General features: G+C 43.0%; 2 protein-coding genes and 1 long non-coding RNA gene across 7 annotated transcripts; all 3 read right to left on the bottom strand.

Moving 5' to 3' along the window:
- Positions 1-374: 374 nt before the first annotated feature.
- On the bottom strand, positions 375-3453 carry LOC104424903 (cytochrome P450 714B3-like). 4 transcript variants are annotated; one of them, XR_005547546.1, is made up of 3 exons: positions 2985-3452; positions 2213-2869; positions 376-1904 (listed from the first exon to the last, which is right to left on the bottom strand). XR_005547546.1 is itself a non-coding variant. In XM_039304551.1 (2 exons), exons 1-2 carry the CDS (start codon positions 2454-2456, stop codon positions 1748-1750), a joined length of 396 nt encoding a protein of 131 aa, XP_039160485.1. In that variant the 5' UTR covers positions 2457-3449; the 3' UTR covers positions 377-1747. The 4 variants fall into 4 exon arrangements, 1 of the variants encoding a protein (XP_039160485.1); XR_001982114.2 differs by having other exon boundaries at positions 378-1354; positions 1576-1904; positions 2213-3447; XR_005547545.1 differs by having other exon boundaries at positions 375-1904; positions 2213-3453.
- A 4283-nt stretch (positions 3454-7736) lies between these two features.
- Positions 7737-8655, bottom strand: LOC104424904. The gene is made up of 2 exons (XR_001982074.2): positions 8369-8655; positions 7737-8201 (listed from the first exon to the last, which is right to left on the bottom strand). It is a non-coding gene; the product is annotated as an uncharacterized LOC104424904 (long non-coding RNA).
- A 6446-nt stretch (positions 8656-15101) lies between these two features.
- On the bottom strand, positions 15102-19680 carry LOC104424905 (riboflavin synthase). 2 transcript variants are annotated; one of them, XM_010037433.3, is made up of 2 exons: positions 18758-19680; positions 15102-15712 (listed from the first exon to the last, which is right to left on the bottom strand). In XM_010037433.3, the coding sequence occupies exon 1, from the start codon at positions 19566-19568 to the stop codon at positions 18789-18791; it is 780 nt and encodes a 259-aa protein (XP_010035735.1). In that variant the 5' UTR covers positions 19569-19680; the 3' UTR covers positions 15102-15712; positions 18758-18788. The 2 variants fall into 2 exon arrangements, with proteins under 2 accessions (XP_010035735.1, XP_010035734.1); XM_010037432.3 differs by having other exon boundaries at positions 18781-19679.
- Between the last annotated feature and the right edge of the window lie 2493 nt (positions 19681-22173).

Raw genomic sequence — 22173 nt, forward strand, 5'->3', positions numbered from 1 at the left:
AAAGGAAAAGAAAAAAGAAAAAAAAAAAAAAAAAAAAGGGGAGAGAACTTCGATCACTGACTGTTCCATGCCTGAGATGTGACTTCTCCATAAAGCCTAAAATTTCAGTCATTTAGACAGTTGAATATGTAAATAACTTTTTCTTTTTTTGTGCAGTTAGTACTCTAAAAGAACACTGAATTTTTATGCACTTAACAACGGGTATAACTTGTGTCTAGGTGAAGTTACAAGAGAAAAGGTAAATAACTATCCATCATTCATTGGTAACATTGAAAAACACACAGAAATTTTTCCGTAACGAAAAGTAAATATCTGTACATCTTTCAGGGGTCAGCCACCGTGTTATACATATCTGCATTAGTGTACTTATTCTTGTTTGAATGAACACGTCTATCAGTTTCATTATTTTTCTTCCCCTAAAAGGCAAGTGCAACATCAAGAGACTTGAAAAGCTTAATGAACAATCAGGTTTGCAATCACTGTATAAAACAAAACTGCACATCTAATCACTTACCACTCATGTGTTCTCGGCTGGATTTTGTACATGGCTTTGTCCATTACATTCAAAATGAACAGCAAGCAGCAAGACGTACAGAGTTCGAGGTAATGGGATGCCTGAAGTTCCTAGTTAAGAAATGTCCAACATGAGTGCAGAAGATCTGCAGTACTAATTAACTTGCATTAAACAAGAACTTCCTTCCGTGGAAAATCTCTATGAGGATTGCTGGATGCGTTCAAAGAACGGCCGCCCGTCAAATATATTGATATCCAGTAGCCAAGAGTTTTTCAGTCACTTAGCTTAGCTTTGACACAGAAGTAAGCCCTACTGACCACCCACAAGAGAACATGATGCTGCTATTTTGTCGACTATAACTTTTCGTGCTTCGGCTTCCATTGCAACAGACCATTCATACAGGAGAGATAATTGCAGATCTTCTCCATCTTCAGTTGTTCCCCATGTTCAGGCTCAAAAAACAGCTTATACGTCACCAAGTGTTTGTATTCCGGGGATAGAGAGAAAATGAACTTAGACAGCATGAGAGACAGAACTATTTTTAATTCTGTCATCACAAAGTTCTGGCCGATACAAGTCCGTATCCCCATCCCAAAAGGCACAAACAGATTCGGATTCTTGCATGCCGTAGAAATGCCATTCGCAAACCTTTCTGGATGGAAGTCATGGGCATTGTCGCCCCAGTTGGCTGGATCCTGATGCAACAGCGAGCAGGAGAACCAGACATTGACGCCTATAGGAATCACAAAGTCCCCAAACTTCATTTCCTTGGACTTTTCTCTTGTCACGAATGGTCCAGGAGAATATAGGCGCAAATGTTTCGTAAATCACCATATTTTACTGCACATCAAGAGAAAACAGATGATAGGCGAGTAGTCCCATACTTGGATTATTTTGAAGCCTAAGGGGTACATGTGGCTACTGTATTCACATAAAGCTTACATGTCGAGACATAGACTAAAAATCTAGCAAGGAAGCTGCTTCATGAACGATCTGCCCAGTGCACATATTCTTGGATTCTAGAATCATATGCATGGTAAGCAAGAAAGATTTAGATGTACCAATTTCATTTTGTGTAGCTTATCCATATTCGGGGGTTGATGTTGAAGGATCTGTACCACCTCAGCACGCACGCACTCCTGCCACTCAAGATGGTATGCTAAAAGTACTACAGCGAAGTAGCAGCAGTGGCAGTAGTTTCATGTCCCGCAAAGATCATGGCCTTGCAATTATCTACGGTGACGCTGGATCCACGGCCAAAATTGTGACTAAGGCCTGTAAGAAGCTCTGTCCCTTGGCATCGCAGTCATCATCCATCAGCTTCAGAATAGATCGGTCGACTTCTTTATCTATCCTCCAGATGTCACGAGTAATCTTCATACGAATGTGCCTATACACAAGATTTTGAAGACAGTCAGAAAGCAGCAACACTAACATGAAATCGTTTTGTCCGGGAAGCACCATATACATGTCTCTTAAGGTTTCTTGAGAATTCATCAGAAGGTGCTTTCGCTACATGTGTAACGCAGCATATGAAATAGTAGCTGATGAAAGGTAAGCATGTGGAATCATGTCAGCCTCAATGATATTCTCTGAATTGACACGTGAATTTATCAGTCGCAACTCGTAATAGAAAGCAAACTTTAACAAGACCATCGCCCGATTAGAGTTTCTAAACGCTGAAGGAGGTGCCCTCACCTTACCCCTGGAAGACAACAATAGCTTGCTGCTTGCTCAGCGAAATCTGAAGCACTAACATCTTGGAAAAAATCTCATTGCCAATAACATAATTGCTCCCAAAACATGCTTTTGAAATCATTTCAGCAGAGAGGCTTTTTAAATCCTTGTCAATCCGTAATGAAGCAACTCCCCCTGCTTTCTCCATTTGAGATTCCCATTTTTCCAGCAAAGGGGCGACAGATTCAACCACCATGTCCACCATTCCCTTTGCAAAACAGAACAAGTAACATATAGATAGCTTCTGTGTAAAAATTTAACTGCTTCACGTGCAAGAACAAAGAAAGCTCAAGCAAGAACTGTGCCGCTGTGAACTTGATAGAGCCTGCCCAGCTAATGCACATCTTTATATTGTCACTGGAGAATTCAGGCGCAATGACTTTCCTCTAGAGCGCCCAGGGTTTTCCTTTCGAAGTGACAAGGCTGTCATAACCCAACACGATTCCCCTGTTTTTTCTCAGATACAGACCTTCCGAATTCAGCAGACTTGCATTGACAGAACTCTCTTGCTACGTCAAAGTCGCATACGCATACGATCACCATGTTTCCCTGTGTGAATGCAAACACCAGACCAGCAATAACCTAGCGCTCTCAGCAGGCAAAGATGATCTTCCTAAGCTGCATATGCTTGTCACACAAAAGAAATAGCTGGCACATATTACAGACATATCCAGTGAAAACTCCTGAGCACAAAGATGTGAACATCGATTGAAGTAGATAAAAATTAATTTACCATAGTCGGCTCTCCACTTCTCTATGTGGGGAAATAGGCAGGACATGTAATCATGCGAACCGAGATTGCTGATGCTTTGTTCATTCTTTGTGGCTTGCATTTCCGGTCGAACCTTCTTAATATCAAGGATGTTGCCGAAGAAAAAGGACGGCACAGGGCCATGGATTCCCTGATGGTGAAGCTTCTTTCTGAGCCGCAGCGGCTTCCACCAGAAAAGATTGTAGAGGTACAAGAACAAGCAGATTAAGCCCACAAGAAAGAGAGAGAAAAAGACTCCTAAAGGTATAGTCATTGATATCTAAACTGTTGCTCCCGTAGCTTTTGCTTGTTTCGTCTTATATGAATCAAAATAGGTATTACAGGCTGCTTCTTTTTCCTTTTTAGCAGCTGGAAAAAATGGTAAGCTGCAAATGGAAAACAAACAAGTGTGTTGTTCCTCACTCGTAGATCCCCAACTGCTAAAGGACAATGTACAACGTCCACAAACAATAAAGTAATAAAGGGTCGCCTTCTTTGTATAAACAACGCAAGAAACTACAAAAAAATTTAGTCAACTATGTTTTCTGATTAGACTTGGGGGTGAATTAATCTGATTGCATATTTGTTTATTATGCATCTTTTAACTTATCTACATAGTCAGTACCCATTATTGGTACACTTTAATAGGATTATTCATTGGATAGATCAAGAACTTGTCCCTAAAGGATATCAAAAGGACGGCTGCAGTGGATCGATCGGATCGAGCTAAAATTAATTCTGAACTGTGAATTACATCCCAGGAGGCTGTTTCTTTTTTAAACAACAGCATTCCAAATTCAGATTTAAACAAATAGAGTTCGGATATATGAACAGCTCTAGAACTGAAATATCATGAAGAATTCTCTCTTCAAAACAGAATACAAGAATCTTCAGCGACGAATTCAGAACCAGACTATGCCTGCAAAAATTCACCTAGCCGCCAGACCAAGGACTCACTGACCGAGGGTGATGCTGAGTCTCGCGCGACCAAAGTTAGAATCCTGACGCATCTTCACGGCAAATTAAGGCTCGAAATGGTCAAAATAATAATTACCATCCACGATTCTTAAAGAGAAACAGACAGCATAATGTTTACAAACCAGAGAAAGAGAACTATACGCCACCTCGATTGCATAGTCCGTAGTAGAAGTATACCCAAAGTTGGGTACACATTGCCAGCGGGGGCCGCCCAACTTGAGACAATGAAATGCTAACAATACTCTAAAATAAAAAGTACAAGCAATTATGAACGCAAAAATATATGGTCATAGCCTGAGCACGTGTCATATCAAGTTTCTGTGTTTTCCATGTTCATAAATTGAACAATGAAGTGAACTCAGGTTGAATTTAAATAAAGAGATAAGAAATGCACAACAATATTGGCATCCCTTATCTCAAAACAATCGAGGAAACCTTTCTGGTAATTCTGGCCTTCTTTATTTAAATGCGACGCAAAGCATAAACCAACTATCACAGTGATTTTTGAGCTACTGGTTGGAACTAGAAATTTTTAGGCAGACCATCTCCTCTGTGAATTTCCAGAAGAATGAACATTCAACCTATCAAGGACAGCATTTAAATCCGTAGGCTGCCCACTCTCCTCCAGTCTCAGAATGACACTAGCCCCATGATCGCCCCTAAAGCCTATGCTTAGGTGTATTTGGTAATCATCCTATTTCCAGAAAATAACTTTTATTCAGAAATGATTTTTTTTATTCCACTCCTCTAAACAATTTCTGAGCATTCGAAAGCGTTTGGTAGCTGCTCAAAATTTTTATTCTTGAAATAGAAATATGTATAGTAAGACTCTTAATTTTTTTATTTCTTTTAATTTTTTAATAATTTTATTGTAGTTTTTTTTTTTTTTTCTTTTTCTTTTCTTTTCTCTTCTTCTTCCTCCTTCTTTGTGGCTGATCATCGGCAACCGGCTGAGTGAGGTCTAGCGAGCTTGTCGGAGGCTCACCAAACCACCATGAGCCTCAACCTCATGGATGAGGCCAACCTAGTGTCACTTGGGAGAGTTCAAGTCCCTCGATGGCCAAGCGAACTCACCAAATCTCGCCCAATCGGTCACCGACAACCACCGGCCACAGTGGTAGTGGCCAACAGTGGCCAATGACTGGTTAGGAGAAAGAAGAATAGAGAAGGAAAAAAGGAAAAAAGAAAAGAAAAAAGGAAAAATAGGTTAAGCTTGATTTTGGAATTGTTCCTGGGAACAAAGAAACAACGTTTTTTACTTCATGATTCTATTCCAAATCTATTCTAGGAACAAAAAATTTATCAAATAGATTCTTGCTCTTTTTTGTTGGCAAAAACAAAATAATATAACCAGTTACTATTGGGCAAATTAACAAACAAACCCTTACTAGCTTTGGGATCAACTCATTGCGGGAATGGTTTCAAACAAACTGCGTGTAACTAGGGTTCTAAGCGTCATCTCCACCGGAAACAACGGCAGCTGGGCCTCATTCGCAGCTTCCTGATGTTTCGTTTGCCTCTTGCTCTCTCTTGTTGTTCTCACTGTTTGCTGCTCTAAATTACATAATCCCCTCCCCCAACCCTCCCCTTCTCTCTCTCTCTCTCGACACACATGGTATGATCTGATATTTTTCTTCTATGTTATGATCAATAGTTCCAATGGTGATTTGATACTGTGATAGAAATCAGGTTGATTAGCATTGCCCTAATTATATAATTTCTTTCATACATCACGCTTCGATATCATTCTGCTCATTAGATTTCCCTTGTTTTGGTGAAACTAAAGTTTCTCACCTATCACATACTACTTTGACAGCTTAAAAATTTATCAGCACAGGACATTTGTCACCTGAAACTCTAAAAGCAACAAGAAATTCTGCCAAAGGTGGTTCGGTTTCCTGTTTTCAAAAACACATAAATTTCTTTCCTTCTAGATCTGCCAAAGCTGACGTAGCTAGGATTTCAACTGGTAGGTTTTGATTTACACTCATGTCATCTGATTCACTGATCCTAGAGTTCCATTCTTGACAAATTATTTGTGCTAATCCTTTTTCGCAGCAGACTATTCTCCCAATCACACAACAAAACAAGGATAGATGCTTCAGGGTTTTTGAGCTATTCTACAAATAAGACTTATTTGGTCCAGTAAAATCTTCCCATGGCAACGTTTGAAAAACGGAGGTAGTGCATTCCAACAAAAGTATATATTAGCCAGATTGTCAATTTTTCTTTTAGCAGGACTTTATTTAGAGAATGGATGTGATTTTCATTGATTTACCAAATTTTATTCCAATCTTGACCAAGATACTCGAATCTTGGGATGCGGATTGTCCGATTCTAGAAGCCATGTGATTGGAAAATAATATAGGCTGGAGACAATTTAGTAGCTTAGACTTCTTGATTTGGAAGCAGCTCATTGGCCAAAGATGACATTTACAATGCCTCATCATGTCAAGTACAGAAAGGTTGCATCACCGAAAGAAGGAAAAGAACAACCCCAAAAGTCAAATGTCTCATTCGAGAAAGGACATGAAGCACCGGTCCTGGCCAACCCCTTTACAGGAACGGCACGCTACTAAGAAAAGCAAAATTCAAGCTGCGCCTCTGAAAATCCCACTTCTCATTTTCATTTGAATATTTAAAGTAAATTTAGTTTTATAAAATTGAAGGAATGCTACCATATTGCACGCTGTCCATTCATCAAAAGAATCTCAACCCACTAAACGAAGTCACAAAAGAATTTAACCAAGAAAAAGAGAGAAAAAAGTTGTCTGCATCGAAGTATAATTCAATGACGTTTTCTAAATTCAAATGGTCACCAAGACTTGACCTTGGGTGGGGCATCGTCGTGTGCACTTGCTCTTGTACAATGCGAAATGATAGAAGGCTTCACGTGGTGAGGAATTGACTAATGTCTAAAGAGATGGGTCCGTGAGATTTAAATGTCAATGTGAAGGGATCATTCTGTCGAGATTGGTGGCATGTCTTTATCCTTTTTCTTCCCTTTGCCAAAGATGAAGTGGATGAAAAGGAGAGATATGGTGAGGAAGGTCCACGGAATCCTCGGCTTAACCATTGGAAAGCTTTTTCCCAGAGTCATAAGTAACCTGTCGCTGTGGTCGAAAATGTTGCGGTACAGCTTCGAGATATAAAGCATAGATTCAAGGGAAGTGAGAAACAAAGAATAGGCAGGGAACAACTGTATTCCATCACTTGTCATCCAGGTGAAACTATCTAAAAATCATAGATGATGTCGATTAAAGGTTGCAATGGTTCAGATCTTGAACTTCCTCCTGACGGTAAACCCGAGTTCCCTTAAGAAGATCTCATAATCCAATTAGTCCCCTAAACCATCTAAAATATATGCTTGGGAATGCTAATGCCCTGTTCTCATGTTATGCATCACCAAAACATCATTGAAACAAAAAAAAACCGATGGATGCTTGATGAGAGAAACATATTTCGACAAAGCCCAACAGAGGATGAATGACGTATGAGACAAATTACGCGGCAAGGCGTTCTACCAATCCCTAAGTACTGAATCGCAGCGCCACACATGCCGATCGAGCTTGCCTATAGGCAAGCCACGAATTTTTTATTTCGCGAACTTATCTAAGCTGGAAGGGGACAAAAAAACTCATATCGGCATTTGCTAATCAAAGGCAGGAACTTCAAGACATTTTAACTTAGGCCGACAAGAACCGAAGAAATCTCTCCTGCGCAATCAAATCCAGGGCAATGAATCAACATCGGAAAGAACATAACAGAGGGCAGGATCATGTCTCATTAGATATATCATCAGTATATTCTCAGATCAGTACAATGAAAGCTAAACAGCAAGCTGCAAAAATATGAATTTTTTTTTCCTTAAAAAGGGAAGTGTCTTTAGGTTACAGCCCAGGAAACTTTTTTGCCTTCTGCTGCAAACAACAAATCCCCCCAACCATGCGCTGGTTTCCTCAAATAAAGGAAGCTTCTTGCTAATCCCCTAGACAAACCCGTACGAACCCAGAAGAGAAGGAACAGAAGAGAGAGAAAAAACCAAAGCTTTCTTCGTGCTCCCTCGCTCCTTCGGAAGAGCGGGGGGACCACTCCGCATCATCTGTGAGCAGTGACCAGCGTCTCGATGAACCTCAACCCGTCGAACTTCGGAGCGAACTTGTCCGCCGAAGCCGGCTTCGGCTTCGCGCCATCGTCTCGATCCCTCCTCTCGCCGTCGCCCTGGGAAGAAACCCAGCAAAGCACAAAGCGCAGGGTCAGAGATCGCCCACACCCACCCCCGCCAATCGCAATTCGTGGAACCGGCCGAGAGCCTCGGGCTCTCTCGAATCACCAAACCCGAGCCAACGATCGCGCCGAGAAAAGCTTAAAGACGGCGGGGCGCGTACCTGGCGGGAGAACTGGAAGTTGGAGCTGCAGCTGAAGTTGGTGGACGACGCCGGCGACGGCGACGGCGACGAAGAAGAGGCCGTGATCGCAGTGGCAGAGGCCGCCGCGACCGAGGCCGCCAGGACTCCGGATTTCTTCATCGTCGGATTGGATCGGATTGGATTCTCGCGCAGCTGGTATCGAGGCGAGAAAGTTTCGTGCGGGGCCGAGAAAATTCGGACTGCCGAGAGAAAATCGGCGTGAAAATCGGAGAGAAAGTGCGAGGAAAAGTCTTTGAGGGAGAGACGTCGGCACGCGGGGCGATATTTATAAGGGAAGTTCCGGCGGACCGCCGATCGGAATCCTCGTGGGGTGCGAGATTACCATTTTACCCCTACGCCATCGGCCTATTTTGCGTTTTGGGCCAATCTCGATTGGCGATTGTTGAATTGAAGAATTTTCCCGCCGAAGTCAAAGTCAACGATCCCGAAAGAAGAGTGTCCGAGCAAAAGTGTAGGCACCAATCATAATCCGAGTTCCAATCGGAAACAATAGCAACATGAAATATATGGCGAAGATAGGGATTGAAATTGAAAAAAAAAATTCAACCTTTGCGGCTCGCCTCCTGTGTCGGTCTTCTACTTTTTAAAAAATTGAAAGAAATTTTATCTTTTCCTAAAAAGATTTCAAAATGGTACCCATTTATGTTTTGAATAATTTATAAACGACAGTTGCACGTGAATTTAGTGTTGACATTTGTGTATCAGGAAAGGTTTTAGATGTTTCGAGTTAACAAAAGAAATCAAAACATGCCATTTATAAGATTTAAATTAAGTTTTAAAAAAAGAGAGAGAAAGGTTTATCTAGATAAGACCCTTTGACTTTAACCATGATGTTTGTATTAGTTTAATTTGTATTTGAGTTGAGATAAGTCTCTAAGTCAGAAAAACCAATCGCCAATATCTCAATTTTGTTAGCACGTTCTTAATCACTGTAAAGAAATAATTACAACATAAAAACTATATGGTAATGAATCAAAACAAGCTCATAATTTTATTCATGAAAGAGGAGATTACTTGATTAATATTATGAACAATGATTGTATCACCGTAAGGTTAACCATGTTACCGGCTCCATTGCATTGAATAAAAATGGCGGTATCATCAAAAATGGGAAAAGTGCCAAAACAGTCCTAAACCTTTTGTCATTGTGCCGATTTAGTCCTAAACCTTTTTTGGTGCCGATTTGGTCCTAAACCTTTTTTAAAAAGTGCCGATTCAGTCCTTTCGGCCAATTTGGCCGGATTTTCTACCGACGCCGGATTTTTGTTTGGACGCCGGCCGACGTGGACAACTTTTTTAATATTTTAATATTTTTGAATTTTTTATTTTTATTTTTATTTTTATTTTTTTATTTTTTTATTTTTTATTTTGTTCTTCTTCCTCTAGCCTAGGTCGCCGGACCTCGGCGACCGCCGAGGCGACGGCGCCGGCGAGGTCGAGGTCGACCTCGCCGGCCACCTCGCCGCGGGTGGCCGCGGGGGCGACCTCGCGCGGGAGGCGAGGCTCACCCTCGCCGGATCGGCGAGGGTCGAGCCTCGCCCATGGCGGCGAGGCTCGACTCGCGAGATCCGGCGAGGGCGAGCCTCGCCCACCCGCGCGAGGCCGCCCCGAGGCCTGGGCGCGAGGCTCGCCCTCGTCGGATCCGGGCGAGGGTCGAGCCTCGCCCATGGCCGGCGAGGGCAAGCCCGCCGGCCTGCAGGCGGATCTGGGCGAGTGAGGGGGTTCGAGCGGGGGAGAGAGTCGGAGGGTAGACCGCCGGCCACCGCACCCGAGCCGCGGCCGCCAGAGAGAACTCTCTCTCTCTTTCTTTCTCGATCTCTCTCTCTCTCTCTCTCGGGTCCCGCCCGGATCGAACGCCCTCGGATCTCGAACCGAATCCTTGAAGACCGCGAGCTCCGCCCGGTCCGACCAACGCAAGGCACAAAAAAGACCGAGGCCTACGAGCTTCGGCGCTTGAAACCAAGCGCGGCCGTGGCGGCCCGCCGCGGCTCAGTGCGGTGGCCGGCGGTCTACCCCCTCCGACTCTCTCCCCCGCTCGAACCCCCTCACTCGCCGAGATCCGGCAAGTCGGGCGGGGCTCGCCCTCGCCGGCCATGGGCGAGGCTCGACCTCGCCGGATCCGACGAGGGCGAGCCTCGCCGCCCCAGCCTCGAGGGCGGCCTCGCGGGGTGGGGCGAGGCTCGCCCTCGCCGGATCGGCGCAGGTCGAGCCTCGCCGCCATGGGCGAGGCTCGACCCGCGCCCGCGCGAGGTCGCCCCCGCGCCAGCGGCGAGGTGGCGCGAGGTCGACCTCGACCTCGCCAAGCCAATCGCCTCGGCGGTCGGTCGCCGAGGTCCCGGCGACCGGCAGAGGAAGAAGAACAGAATAAAAAAAAAAAAAAATTCAAAAATAAAAATAAAAAATAAAAATAAAAATAAAAAAATTCAAAAATATTAAAATATTAGTAAAAGTTGTCCACGTCGGCCGGCCGTCCAAACAAGAAAATCCGGCCCAATAAAAAACCGGCCAAATTGGCCTGGAAAGGACTGAATCGGCACTTTTAAAAAGGTTTAGGGACCAAATCGGCACCAAAAAAAGCAGGTTTTAAATCGGCACAATGACAAAAGGTTTAGGACTGTTTTGGCACTTTTCCCATCAAAAATCTCACATCTTTCATTAGGCATAATCGGATAGGATATGAGCATGCTTATTAAGTGGTGTATGGGATTTCGATTCAAATTAGCATATAATCGAACATTCCTTAGAGCCATCGTCAAGGATTCAGTGAAAGGGGCACTAACACAATCCATGAAAATAAAATTAAGTGTTCAAAGGGTTTCGAACAACACTTTTTGGGTTGACAAATGAACTACATCTAAACCATTGGAATTGCCTCAATGATCACCATTTTCACATAAGAAGTAAGAGGCAAGGAGTCAAATTTCCCTACTTTCTCGAGAGTAAGGGATGGAGGCATTTAGTTTCATATGTCGGCAAAGAGAATTAGACAAAGTAAAAATAAGAATAAAAATAACATTGAGGAGGAGGGGCAGTTACGTAAAAAGGAAGGGCACTTTAGTGGAATTTGGAAATGCACCGAAATATTTTCGCGGCACGTCGAAGTTGATTTTTTTTCTTAGACGAGTGGGCGTAGAAGCTCGGCCTGTCCGTGCTGGCTCAAGGGACCACGACCACGACCACCCAATCAGACGGCGACACTCGTATGGCGACGATGAGGCCACGCGAGCCGCGTCGGTTTCACACGTTATTAATTGGCCGTGCATGTTCGGAGGGCGCTCTCTTGATTGGCAGATAGATATGGAGATGAAAAAGACACAGGCCTTTTCGGAGGTTCGTAGGCATCAGCTTCCTAAATTCAGAGCCTATCACCACCTGCCGATCTGACAATCTCATCGACACGGTTACGAGTTTAACGAGCCTACCTCGGCTTTGCTAACTAGTCCTGATTTGCTTCTTCTTCTTCTTCTTTTTTAATGACGAAGGGAAGCCCTGAATGGACAGATCCCAATCCATCAAATCCCTGCCCTACCTAACCTAATAGATCGAGTGGGGCGCAAACCTACCCACAAGTGAAAGGATGAAACATAAAACTCCGTGTGAAAGCTATCAAATTGATAAGTTGGATCGAAAATAGTCCAACTCAAATTGACTCATTTATATACAATACAAAGATAATAACTCATATCCAACCTGTGTCATATTTTTTGGACTTTGCAATTTGAAAGTCATTCATAACCCACTTACTGAATATAAGTAATGCATGAATCCATTAAATATGAATTAAGAAATGGGTTTATGATCCATTTTAATTAGCCACTACTTGTGCATAATGGGATGAGGAATTAGGTCCTCGTGTGCCCCACTCATAATCAATCATATCCCAAATCGCTAAGTCGATATCTCATGGGATTCACTCAGTGGAATTCTCTAGACAAGAAAGTTGGGGATGAAAATAAAAGCGACGGACGGACTTTCCAGTCAAAAAATCTCAAAGCACCACCTTTTTCTTTTGGCCGCCTACACCATATCCTACATTATGCAAGGCATCTTGTGATACGATAGATGTGAAAATAGTATGCAGACATCCATTTTGCACTCTTTTTTCTTAGGACCAACTAAATGAAGTGACTATGTGAAAGTGAATGGATTCCTTGAATCAAAAGCAAAAGCAATACGCCACGGAATGGGAGCGGATGAAAAGGATCAAATGCACCAATGATGGCGATGGCGATAGAAAGTGCCACTTCCAAAAGTCGAAAAAATTATGCACAGTAAGATCCCACAAAAGCAAGAGGAGGAATCCATTGGTCCTCCACAAGAGCAAAGTGCGGCTCATCTTCGTTTGTGAATTTTAATGGCGAAGTCACGCCCCACAAAAGATGATCCTTCTTCTTCCTCCATCCATCCATTTGAATATTGAGGATCATGGTCTCTTGCTCTGATGCAAGCGGCATTGACTACGTCTGTCGACCGCTCAATTTGATATATCAGGATTGCTTATGCTTGCCTTTTGACCATGAAAACACGACAACGATGAGGAATCTACGAGGGAGCCCAAGAAGGAAAAACGTTATAAAATGAAGAACGAGGGTGAGGAAGATATTTCTAGGAGTAGCGCGATGATCTCCTACCTTTTTCTTTTTTCCGAGGATCAAAACCATTCGACTACCTTTACCAAAAAAAAAAAACCATTCGACTACTTTTATTTTCTCTTTTTAGACCGGCCATGTGCCTTTCAGAAAGTTGCCCAATTCTTTTCTTTTCTTTTGGGTTGGCACCCGGGAAAGATTTGGTGATTGGGAAGCTTACGTGGGTTAAATGAGTAGAATTTAAATAAGAAAAAGGGGCCATAATAAATTTAAAATGCTAAAGAAGATAGAGCCAACGGGAGGCAGGGGGGGAGAGAGACAACATTTGAAAAAGGAAAAGGAAAAACTAGGTCAGCAAATTTGTAATGGCGATCGCGTCACCATATTTTTTACGGCGGTAATGACACGTCCACAAAATCCATCTTTACAGCGGTCTGGGAACGATTGGCGGCATTTTACCGAAAGCAGAGGGACATCTTTTGGGGAAAAAAGAAATGAAACGACAGATTTTGATTTTCGAGCAAAAGAACGGGAATTTCCAGTAGTGTGATCCCTCATTCCGGGCGTCTTCAGACGTGCTCGAGTCTCAATCAGCCTAATACAACCGCTGCGCATATGTGGAGTCTTGTCCGAAAGCTATAAGATGGTGATTGTTTTTAAACCAATTTTTGACGAAATTATTGGGCATAGGATGCTGCCGACGAACTTATTTGGAGTCCTCCTTGTCGGCTCATACAACAAAATTCGTTGCGTTGGCAAGCTTGTCCACTTGTAGATGGATGACCAACGAAGGTAACCAAGTAATTCAAAGACAGTTGATAAAGAAAGCGAAGCAGAGCAGCGTCCGCTTGGACTCGCTTCAGGAAACCAAATCTGAAACGGCTGGTCGCGACTCGATTCAGTCTCATGTTTCTGGACTTCAGGACCCGCTCCTGACCTTTTAGAAACCGGAGGTTCGTTTTCGAATGCATTCAGATGATCCCGGATCCATATTCAGCAAGGATTCATGCTGATTATTTCTCTACATAAGCTAGTCGAGAGGGTCGGTCCTCAATCCTCATCAGTAAGGCAGGGGCGAGATCAACCGCTAATGACTGAAAAAAGACAGCTCGTAGCATGTTGCGAGCCACTCGATGCACCAATAATGAATGATGTGCGGTACTGGAGGGGCCCAAGGCCTTCCATGATCAATTCCATAGAAATGCTTTCATGGTATCGATTCATGTTCAAGCATGAACATTTAGGACTGACTGGTGCATTAGGAAGCCCTCTGTCTCATCCCAACATGATTTGTTTAAGTGGACAAAAAAGTACAGAGACCACTACACGGGAAAAAAGTACCATAGGATTTGCCTACCAATATGAGCCACATTTAATTACTTAAAAAAGGTTAAAAGTAGAGAGCATATGTAAGAGAAGCCTGAGCCATGTAAGAAAAATGGAAATCCACTGGGGATTCCGGTAAGTGTGGACAAGGACGAAGCATGGGATATGACTTGGAATAGGGTGACAAGGCAAGTGGTGTGGTTTTGCAAGAGGCAGAGAAAAACCCCATTTCAGAAAGCAAAAACCCTATCTAGAACCTCCCCACCATTCCCTATCGTGAAGCCAAAAAATAGGTGCAGACAGTGACACAATGATCCATTTCCCACAGGTCAAGGCAAAGGAAAATGATAGAATGACTTTCGGTGGAGAAGAGCCATATGGACAGAAAACAGCACAAGTTGCGGCACATGTTCCTATTTAAAGTGAGGAAAAGGAACGATAACGGCTGGAGCCTCATCTCAAATCAGACCAGACAATGCCAATACAGTTACGGCACAAACATTATACAATCAATCTTGTCATATGGATAGGTGTCTGAGACAAGATCCTGCTCATGGCACCTTTCTTTTCTAGAAGAAGACCAGTACAAGAAAATTCAACCAAATTGGAATGGCTTCTCACAGCCATCCTAGACACCTTGAAATGGGCAGGACCGAAAGGAGTTCATACTTTTGACTTTGGGTAAAAACAATGGTTGCCAGGATTGGCACCCCAAAACCAGGGAATTCTGAAGAGAACTACATGAAGGAAACAACGAAGCAACCAATATCTGCTAATACATACAAAACAAAAGAACCTTCCTTTTGAATACTGTGGCATTACATGAAGCATCATCTACGGTAAGAAAAATGAGCAACTTGACACAAGCCCCTAATGAGCATTCGCTCCTGTGCGAACACACTGATAGTGTTTCCTTGCCCCAACTGAACCGGGAATCATAAAATTATTCATAGCCATTATGGCAGAAGTTGAACAGAAGCATTAAGTGGGCACTGCAGGGCACCCGTTAATTTAATCTTTGATTATTTCAATGTCATGGAAACAAATTTGACCATCTTAAAAGGTACATCTCTTTGACCAAAGAAAAAAAACAAGTTACATCTCATACAGAAATGTCACCACCAGGCCAATTCTTGTTTACCCAAGGGATGAATGCCACCTGGAGACTGAATTCAGCAAAGCTTGCTACAACTTGATTGGAATCTTGTGGAGAAGAGGCATGAGCACTGGAAACGATAAGGATTGAGGCAGCGTGTTGCTGCTTGACAAATCCTTGTCAAGCCTTGAACTCGTTTATTTCAGAACAGACAAAACTCCAAGCAAAGTTCTATAGCAACACTAACATCAGAGAAACAGACTTTTCAGTAGCATCCATCCAATGTCATCCCTGCCAAGAGAAGAAGAAGAACAATCAAGTTCCATTTAAGCTGCAATCTTTTCTCTAGCATACCTTGAAAAATCATGGAGAAATAAAGAAAAGTGCAAAAAATATGAACACAAAAATAGGAAATAATAAAAGGCCAACTTAAAGTACAGAGCGCCAGCATTTTGGCATTTGCAAAGCATTGAATGTAGAGATCCTTATCCCAGTATTTAAAGAAGCTGCTCCTTTCTGCTACATGCTAAAGTTAAGATGAAATTCAATGTCACCAAACAGAAGAAAATAAGGGTGACATTGACTTTCAACCAATTATCAAAAGAAGATAAAGATCATCTATAAAGGTTATTCAAGCCTTAGCTCATATGACGGCATTAGAACTTGGAAAAGGCAGAAAAGCAAAGTCAAAAGAAACTATCTGTAGAAATCACAAACTTGGCAAGGGACATGCAGAGATGTGCGGAACAGCTTTGTAACCATAAGGAAAGGACACACCACAATCTATGGTTCCTCAAACAGCTACAAGAAAAAGTATCACTATAAAGGGGGCCAGTAGCCTTGGTTTTTGGGTGAACTGATGGTCATTTGAACTCTCCCAATTGTGAGATGCACGGCGCTGTACCAGGGATGTTGAGGATGAAAATCCAATGAGTATCAAAACATCTCAATGACCTTGTGGACAAAGTAAGTGACCCCACCAAGCAAGTATAAAATTGCTTGCACTCAAAGATACGGAAAATCAACCACATGTATGGCACTCAACTCAACAACAGCACAAACCTCTACATTTATTGAACCACTAAGCCAGCATCTCGTGTTTGTGCCACTATCTTCACACATGAACCAATCGTTGGAGGCATCTTCTCAGCAAATGATGAGATTTACATGTCATGGTCAAATTTCTCCCATTCCTAAGTGGGCTGAGTGAAGTTTTGTGGATGGTCACGCCAGGCTGAACCCAGCCACTATGCCGAAGTGATTTATATGTCCCGCTTGAGAGATTTGATACTCAAGCCAAATTGGGTATGACAACGCCATTTGCCAAACTGTCCTTCAGAACAATCTATCAAGGGAAGATCAGCTTAATGTTTGTGCTCATCAGGCATTGCATGAGCTTGTCCTTGGCCAGGAGAGTTTGGCTCGTGACAAAGCTATAAGAGCATGCTTCCCCAACTAGAAGGGCGAATGCCAAGAAGAGAAAACCTCCATAAGTTGCTAAGATCAAGAGAAGCCTTGGTTGAAAAAAGTATTGCCGAGAAAGTGCAGTTGGCTCGAGATGCCACACTTGTTAGGGAGAGCACAGGTGACTAGAGATTCCAAATAACTTAGATCGAGAGAAGCAATCAATGGGGTGGAGTGACTTGTAGTGTTGAATGAACCTTTGCCATTCATGTAAGTCTCAAAAGAGTGGTGGTAATTGTTGAAGAACACAAGCAAGCGACTGAATAGCCCACAACAAGGGCATTGCGGAAGTTGGGTGGGGAAAGGGTCACATTTCGACTTCTCCCATTCCCATGTCGGCTAAAAAGTAGAACTTCGTGGCATTAGGGTGAAGTTAGATGAGGAATGGCTTATACATATGATCCGTGGGAGTGGTGTCGGAATGTCTATTTTAGGAATTTGGAGATGGGGATGATTATCGTCTTTGAGGATCTCTGAGATGTAATTGGCCTCCCATATGCATACTGGTGAGGAGTTGATGCCGTTGTCCTGATGATGGCCACCACAGGCTCAAAACAGTTGCTGCGCTGAAATGATCCGTATATCTCACTCGAGAAACTGAATACCCGAGCTAAATTGAACATGGTACAGTCAGTAATGAGAATGCAATTCGCCAAGATCTATCGAGGGAAGGCTAGCATGGTGTTTCAGCTCATCAGGCGCCACACGGGGTTATCCTCAGCCAAGGGAGTTTCAGCCCGTGGCATTCACATCAGCAGTAACCTCTCCAACCCCACACCCTTCTTTTTTACCTTGTAACTCAAAACATCACATAAAAAACTCAAAGCTTACAATATTCTTGCTATACAATTGACCTTCTCTTCTTGATCTCAAATCTTTCAGTTGAATAAATGGATACATAAACTCCACTTACCATCAATGACTTCCCTAGTGCCACTGAAACATGATGCACATATTGACTGCACACTGATGATTTAGAAAGAGCCAACAATGAAGGGATTATCTATGTGGACAGTTGTTGTGGTGGAAGGAAGTGAAGTGCAAGGAAGCAATGACAAAAGCAGAGGGGAAAGAGGATGGAAAAGGACGGGTCAGGAATTGAAGGCATTTCATTTCCTCTAACCTATTTTTACCAATACCACCTTCTTGCTTCTCTTAGGATGTCAATGGGAAAAGGAAACCTTTAGTCAGTTTATCACCTTAATTTTCAGCATATCTATTCCCCTCAACATGCAAATGACAGCAATATAGAACTTATGACACTACATAAAACTAGCAATTATCGATTTGCGATAGAACTATACTATTCTTGGTTGAAAAACTTCTTTAGTTTTGAAATATTTTTATGATATTCATATTCCCAAGTAAAAACATATACTGTTCCTTAACGGCAAGTTCACAAGTCATAACTCACAATTGAACATAACTATCAAATGAAATAGAAAATAAATTGAACATAGATACGACAAAAAGCACTATCAAGTGCAACACAACATCAAAATGCCATTCTTATGTCTCATGTTACATTCGTCTCTAGACAAGCCAGTTAGTGCAACACTTGGTACACCTCTACAAGGGTCTTGCAACTAGTGACTAAAGTAGGTGATCACCGATCGAACGACTGAATTCTAACTTCAAGAACTGACAAAGTCTACGCAAGTATGGAGTCACAAAGCCCCCTTTCCCATCTTACCACTCAAGCCCTCACATGAAAGAATTAACGACTTCTTCGCGCAATATAAAACTCTCGTGCACGGTATCTGCAATGATTTGCACGAATGAAAGACCCAAACAATCCCGTTAACAGTGAAGCAAACAAGCTTAGATTAGATCAATGCAACTTCAACTATAGAATTAGACAAAACAACATACCACCTACAGAGAGAGATCATCACCTTCGGAATCAACGAGCCTTTATCGAATCAACAAACCCGCTACTGAGGAGCCTCTCCACATACTTCCCCAATATGTCCACCTCCAAATTCACCTTCTGCCCAACTCTCTTCATAGGAATGACCACCTTCTGCTGCGTGTACGCCACCAGCATGAAGTTGAAGCAGTCCTCCTCATCAAACACGTCCACCACCGTCAAGCTAGTCCCGTCGACGGCGATGAACCCCTTCGGCACCACGTACCTCAGGAGCTCCTTCTCCGTCCTCACCTTCACCCACAGCGAGTCGGCCTCCGGCTCCATCGACACGATCTCCCCGGTCCCGTCCACGTGGCCCTGCACGAAGTGACCCCCCATCCGGGTCGTCGGCAGCACCGCCCGCTCCAGGTTCACGGCCGACCCGGCCTCGACCTCGGCCAGGGACGTCTTCCGCAGCGTCTCGGGGGAGAGCCCGACGGCGAACCCGGCGGCGTCGAACTCGGTGACCGTGAGGCACGTGCCGTTGATGGCGATGCTGTCGCCGAGGCCGACGCCCTCGAGGACGGTCCTCGCGCCGATCCGCATGACGAACCCGTCGTCGACCCGGCCCACCCGCTGGACCCGGCCCATCTCCTCGACGATTCCGGTGAAGAGGCATTGGATTCGGGGGTTCCGGCGGCGGGGCCCGGAGAAGGGTTTGTGGTTCCGGGCGGAGAGGGAGAGGGAGAAGAAGGACGATTTGGAAATGGGAGCCGGGAGAGATGGAAGTTTCGAGGGTTTGGCGAGGGGAGTGAGCGAGTGAGCGAGCGCCATTTTTCTCGGGAAAATTCTCAGATTCTGGCCGTTCTCCGTCGGAAAGTGGAAAAGCGGAGAAGCGAAGATCTAGCACGTGAGTGGAACGCGCTGCAAAGGTTGGGGTTCCTAATTTCCTAGGACGCCGTACGCAGGTATAGCCCGTTTGGTTGGACTTTCCCAAGGGTTATGGGCCCTGAAAGCCCGTTGGGAGAAATTTTTGTATTTGATAACTTTTCAATGCTCTTTTTGCAGAACGTGGACATTCCAAATGAAATTATCCTTGTTAAAGCTCAGTGTTCGGCGTCTTTCAGAACATTGGCATTTCCAAAATGCCAAGAGTCACTGTTCATTTTTCTTCCTCACTCATCTTCTTCGCTGTTCGTTTCTTCCTTCCCGACCTCCGCGGCGCGGTGGGTTGAGAGTCGAGGCCGAGTCGCCGGTGCCGCTCGATCATCGCGGCGACCCGGCTCGCGAGATCTCGGTCGCCGCGAGCCGTGTCCTCCACACGATGATGCTAGTCGGGCCGATGCCGCCGCCTCCCCCTCCGGTCGGCCTACCCTTCAGGCGCGCCGCCCCCTCGCCGGACCGCCCGCCGGCGGCGAAGCCCTTGGCCGGCCAACTCTCATTTTTTCCATTTTTTTTAATAACAAAAGCATTTTACAAATTTAACTTATCCAAACACTATTTTGTTCGCAATGGAAGCACCATTTACCAAACACAATTTGCATTTTCAAAACTCATTTGACTCGTATCTTTACATTTTCTCAGGACTTTCCCCAAAAAGTCTTCCCAAACGCACCCGCATTGGCATTTCCAAAATGCCAAGAGTCCCGTTCATTTTCTTCCTCACTCATCTTCTGGCGAGTTCGTTTCTTCCTTCCTGCCCGAGAGTCGAAGTTTCACGGCGGGCCCTAGTCGGCGACCTTAGGCGAGGTCGCCTGAGGCCCGCGACCTAGGCGATGTCGCTTGAAGTCAAGCGATCCAGGCGACGCCGCTCGTGACCGCGCGACCTCGGGCGAACGCCTAGGTCGCCTCCCATTCCCATGCCTCCCATTCCCATGCCCTTCTTTGTGCCCAATGTTTAAACTCAAGTTTTTCTAGTAAAAACAAACTAAATTAAGAGAGTTAACTAAATAGACCATTTTATCTAAAAATAGATGTTCATTGACTTTTTCTTTTTTATTCCCCCCTAGCTTAGCTAAGCTATGGAGTCTTGCTTGGGGAAGGAGTTGGTATAGGTATTACTTTGTTTTGTTTCTACTTCTCTCCCTCATTAATTATTTTATTTTATTATTTGATGAATTTGTTTTGATTAATAAGTGGACAAAAATACTTCTCTCCCTAATTAATTATTTTTTTGATGAATTTATTTTGATTAGTAAGTCGAAAAAATTAAACTATTTTAAATTAATATTTTGGTAAACATGCTCGACCCATTCTTATGTAAAGCATCTGTTCTAGAGCCCGTACCTAGTGTAGTAGAGCATTGGGATTTCCTTTTTCTAAGTAAACAGATTTATTTTGATTTATTTTGATTACTAAGAGACTAAAATAAACACACCATATACCCCATACGTTTTTCATTATCATCATCATCTTCTTTGCATTATTCAAAATTTATTGAAAATTTATGTATGATTAACTTTTTTATTTTTTATCTTGAGGAACTCATGATGAATTATGCTTGTGGGCCTTGCTTGGCCTTCCTAAGGTAAGTTACTTAAGTTTGTTACTAAAGAACAGCATAGGTTTTTTTTTTTTTTTTGATGAATTTATTTTACTTCTCTCCTAATTAATTATTTTATTTTTAATTTTTTTTTGCATAAATTTAACAAGAAGACTAAACATAACATGCCATGCCCATGCCCATTCCAATGCCCGTGTGCCGGCGGTGCCAATGTTTAACTCAAGTTTATTTTGATTTAATTTTTTTGGGATTTCCTTTTTCTAGGTAAACGGATTTATCTTGATTACTAAGAGACTAATTTTCACTATCATTTGCATTATTCAAAATTTATGATTAATTTTTTTTTATTTCGTGGAAATTATGATGAATTATGCTTGTGGGATTGCTTGGCATTACTCAAGCTAAGTTACTTAAGTTTTGGAGTATGGATTTTCTTGTAATTATTTTCTTTTGTTTTATTATGCATAGTTTTTCTTAGTAAAGAAGAGTAATGAATAGTTTACTTTTTTTATTTGATGAATCTTCTAATTAATTATTTTTTTAATTTGATGAATTTATTTTGATTAATAAGTGGATAAGATGCAAAGCAAAGGGAGTAACTATTTTTAATTAATTTTTGGTAAATTTAACAAGGAGACTAAACATCACATGACATGCCATGCCCATTCCGTGCCCAATGTTTAAACTCAAGTTTTTCCAAGGGAAAAACAAACCGTCTAAAAATAGATGTTTGGAGCTTGGATGAGGATTATTAAAGATCATTAAATTTTTTTTTTTTTTTTTAGGAACTTAATCAACCAACTTCGGTTGGTTAGCTTAGGTAAGGTTGGTTAGCTTTGCTAAGGTATGCGGGGGTTGCTTAGGGCCGGTGAAGATGGAAATCTTAATTATTTTGTTTTGTTTCAATTGGTACTTTCTTGGCCATTATACTTCTCT

Source organism: Eucalyptus grandis, chromosome 11 (genome assembly GCF_016545825.1).
Source record: "Eucalyptus grandis isolate ANBG69807.140 chromosome 11, ASM1654582v1, whole genome shotgun sequence".
In the NCBI taxonomy this organism is placed as follows: Eukaryota; Viridiplantae; Streptophyta; class Magnoliopsida; order Myrtales; family Myrtaceae; genus Eucalyptus; species Eucalyptus grandis.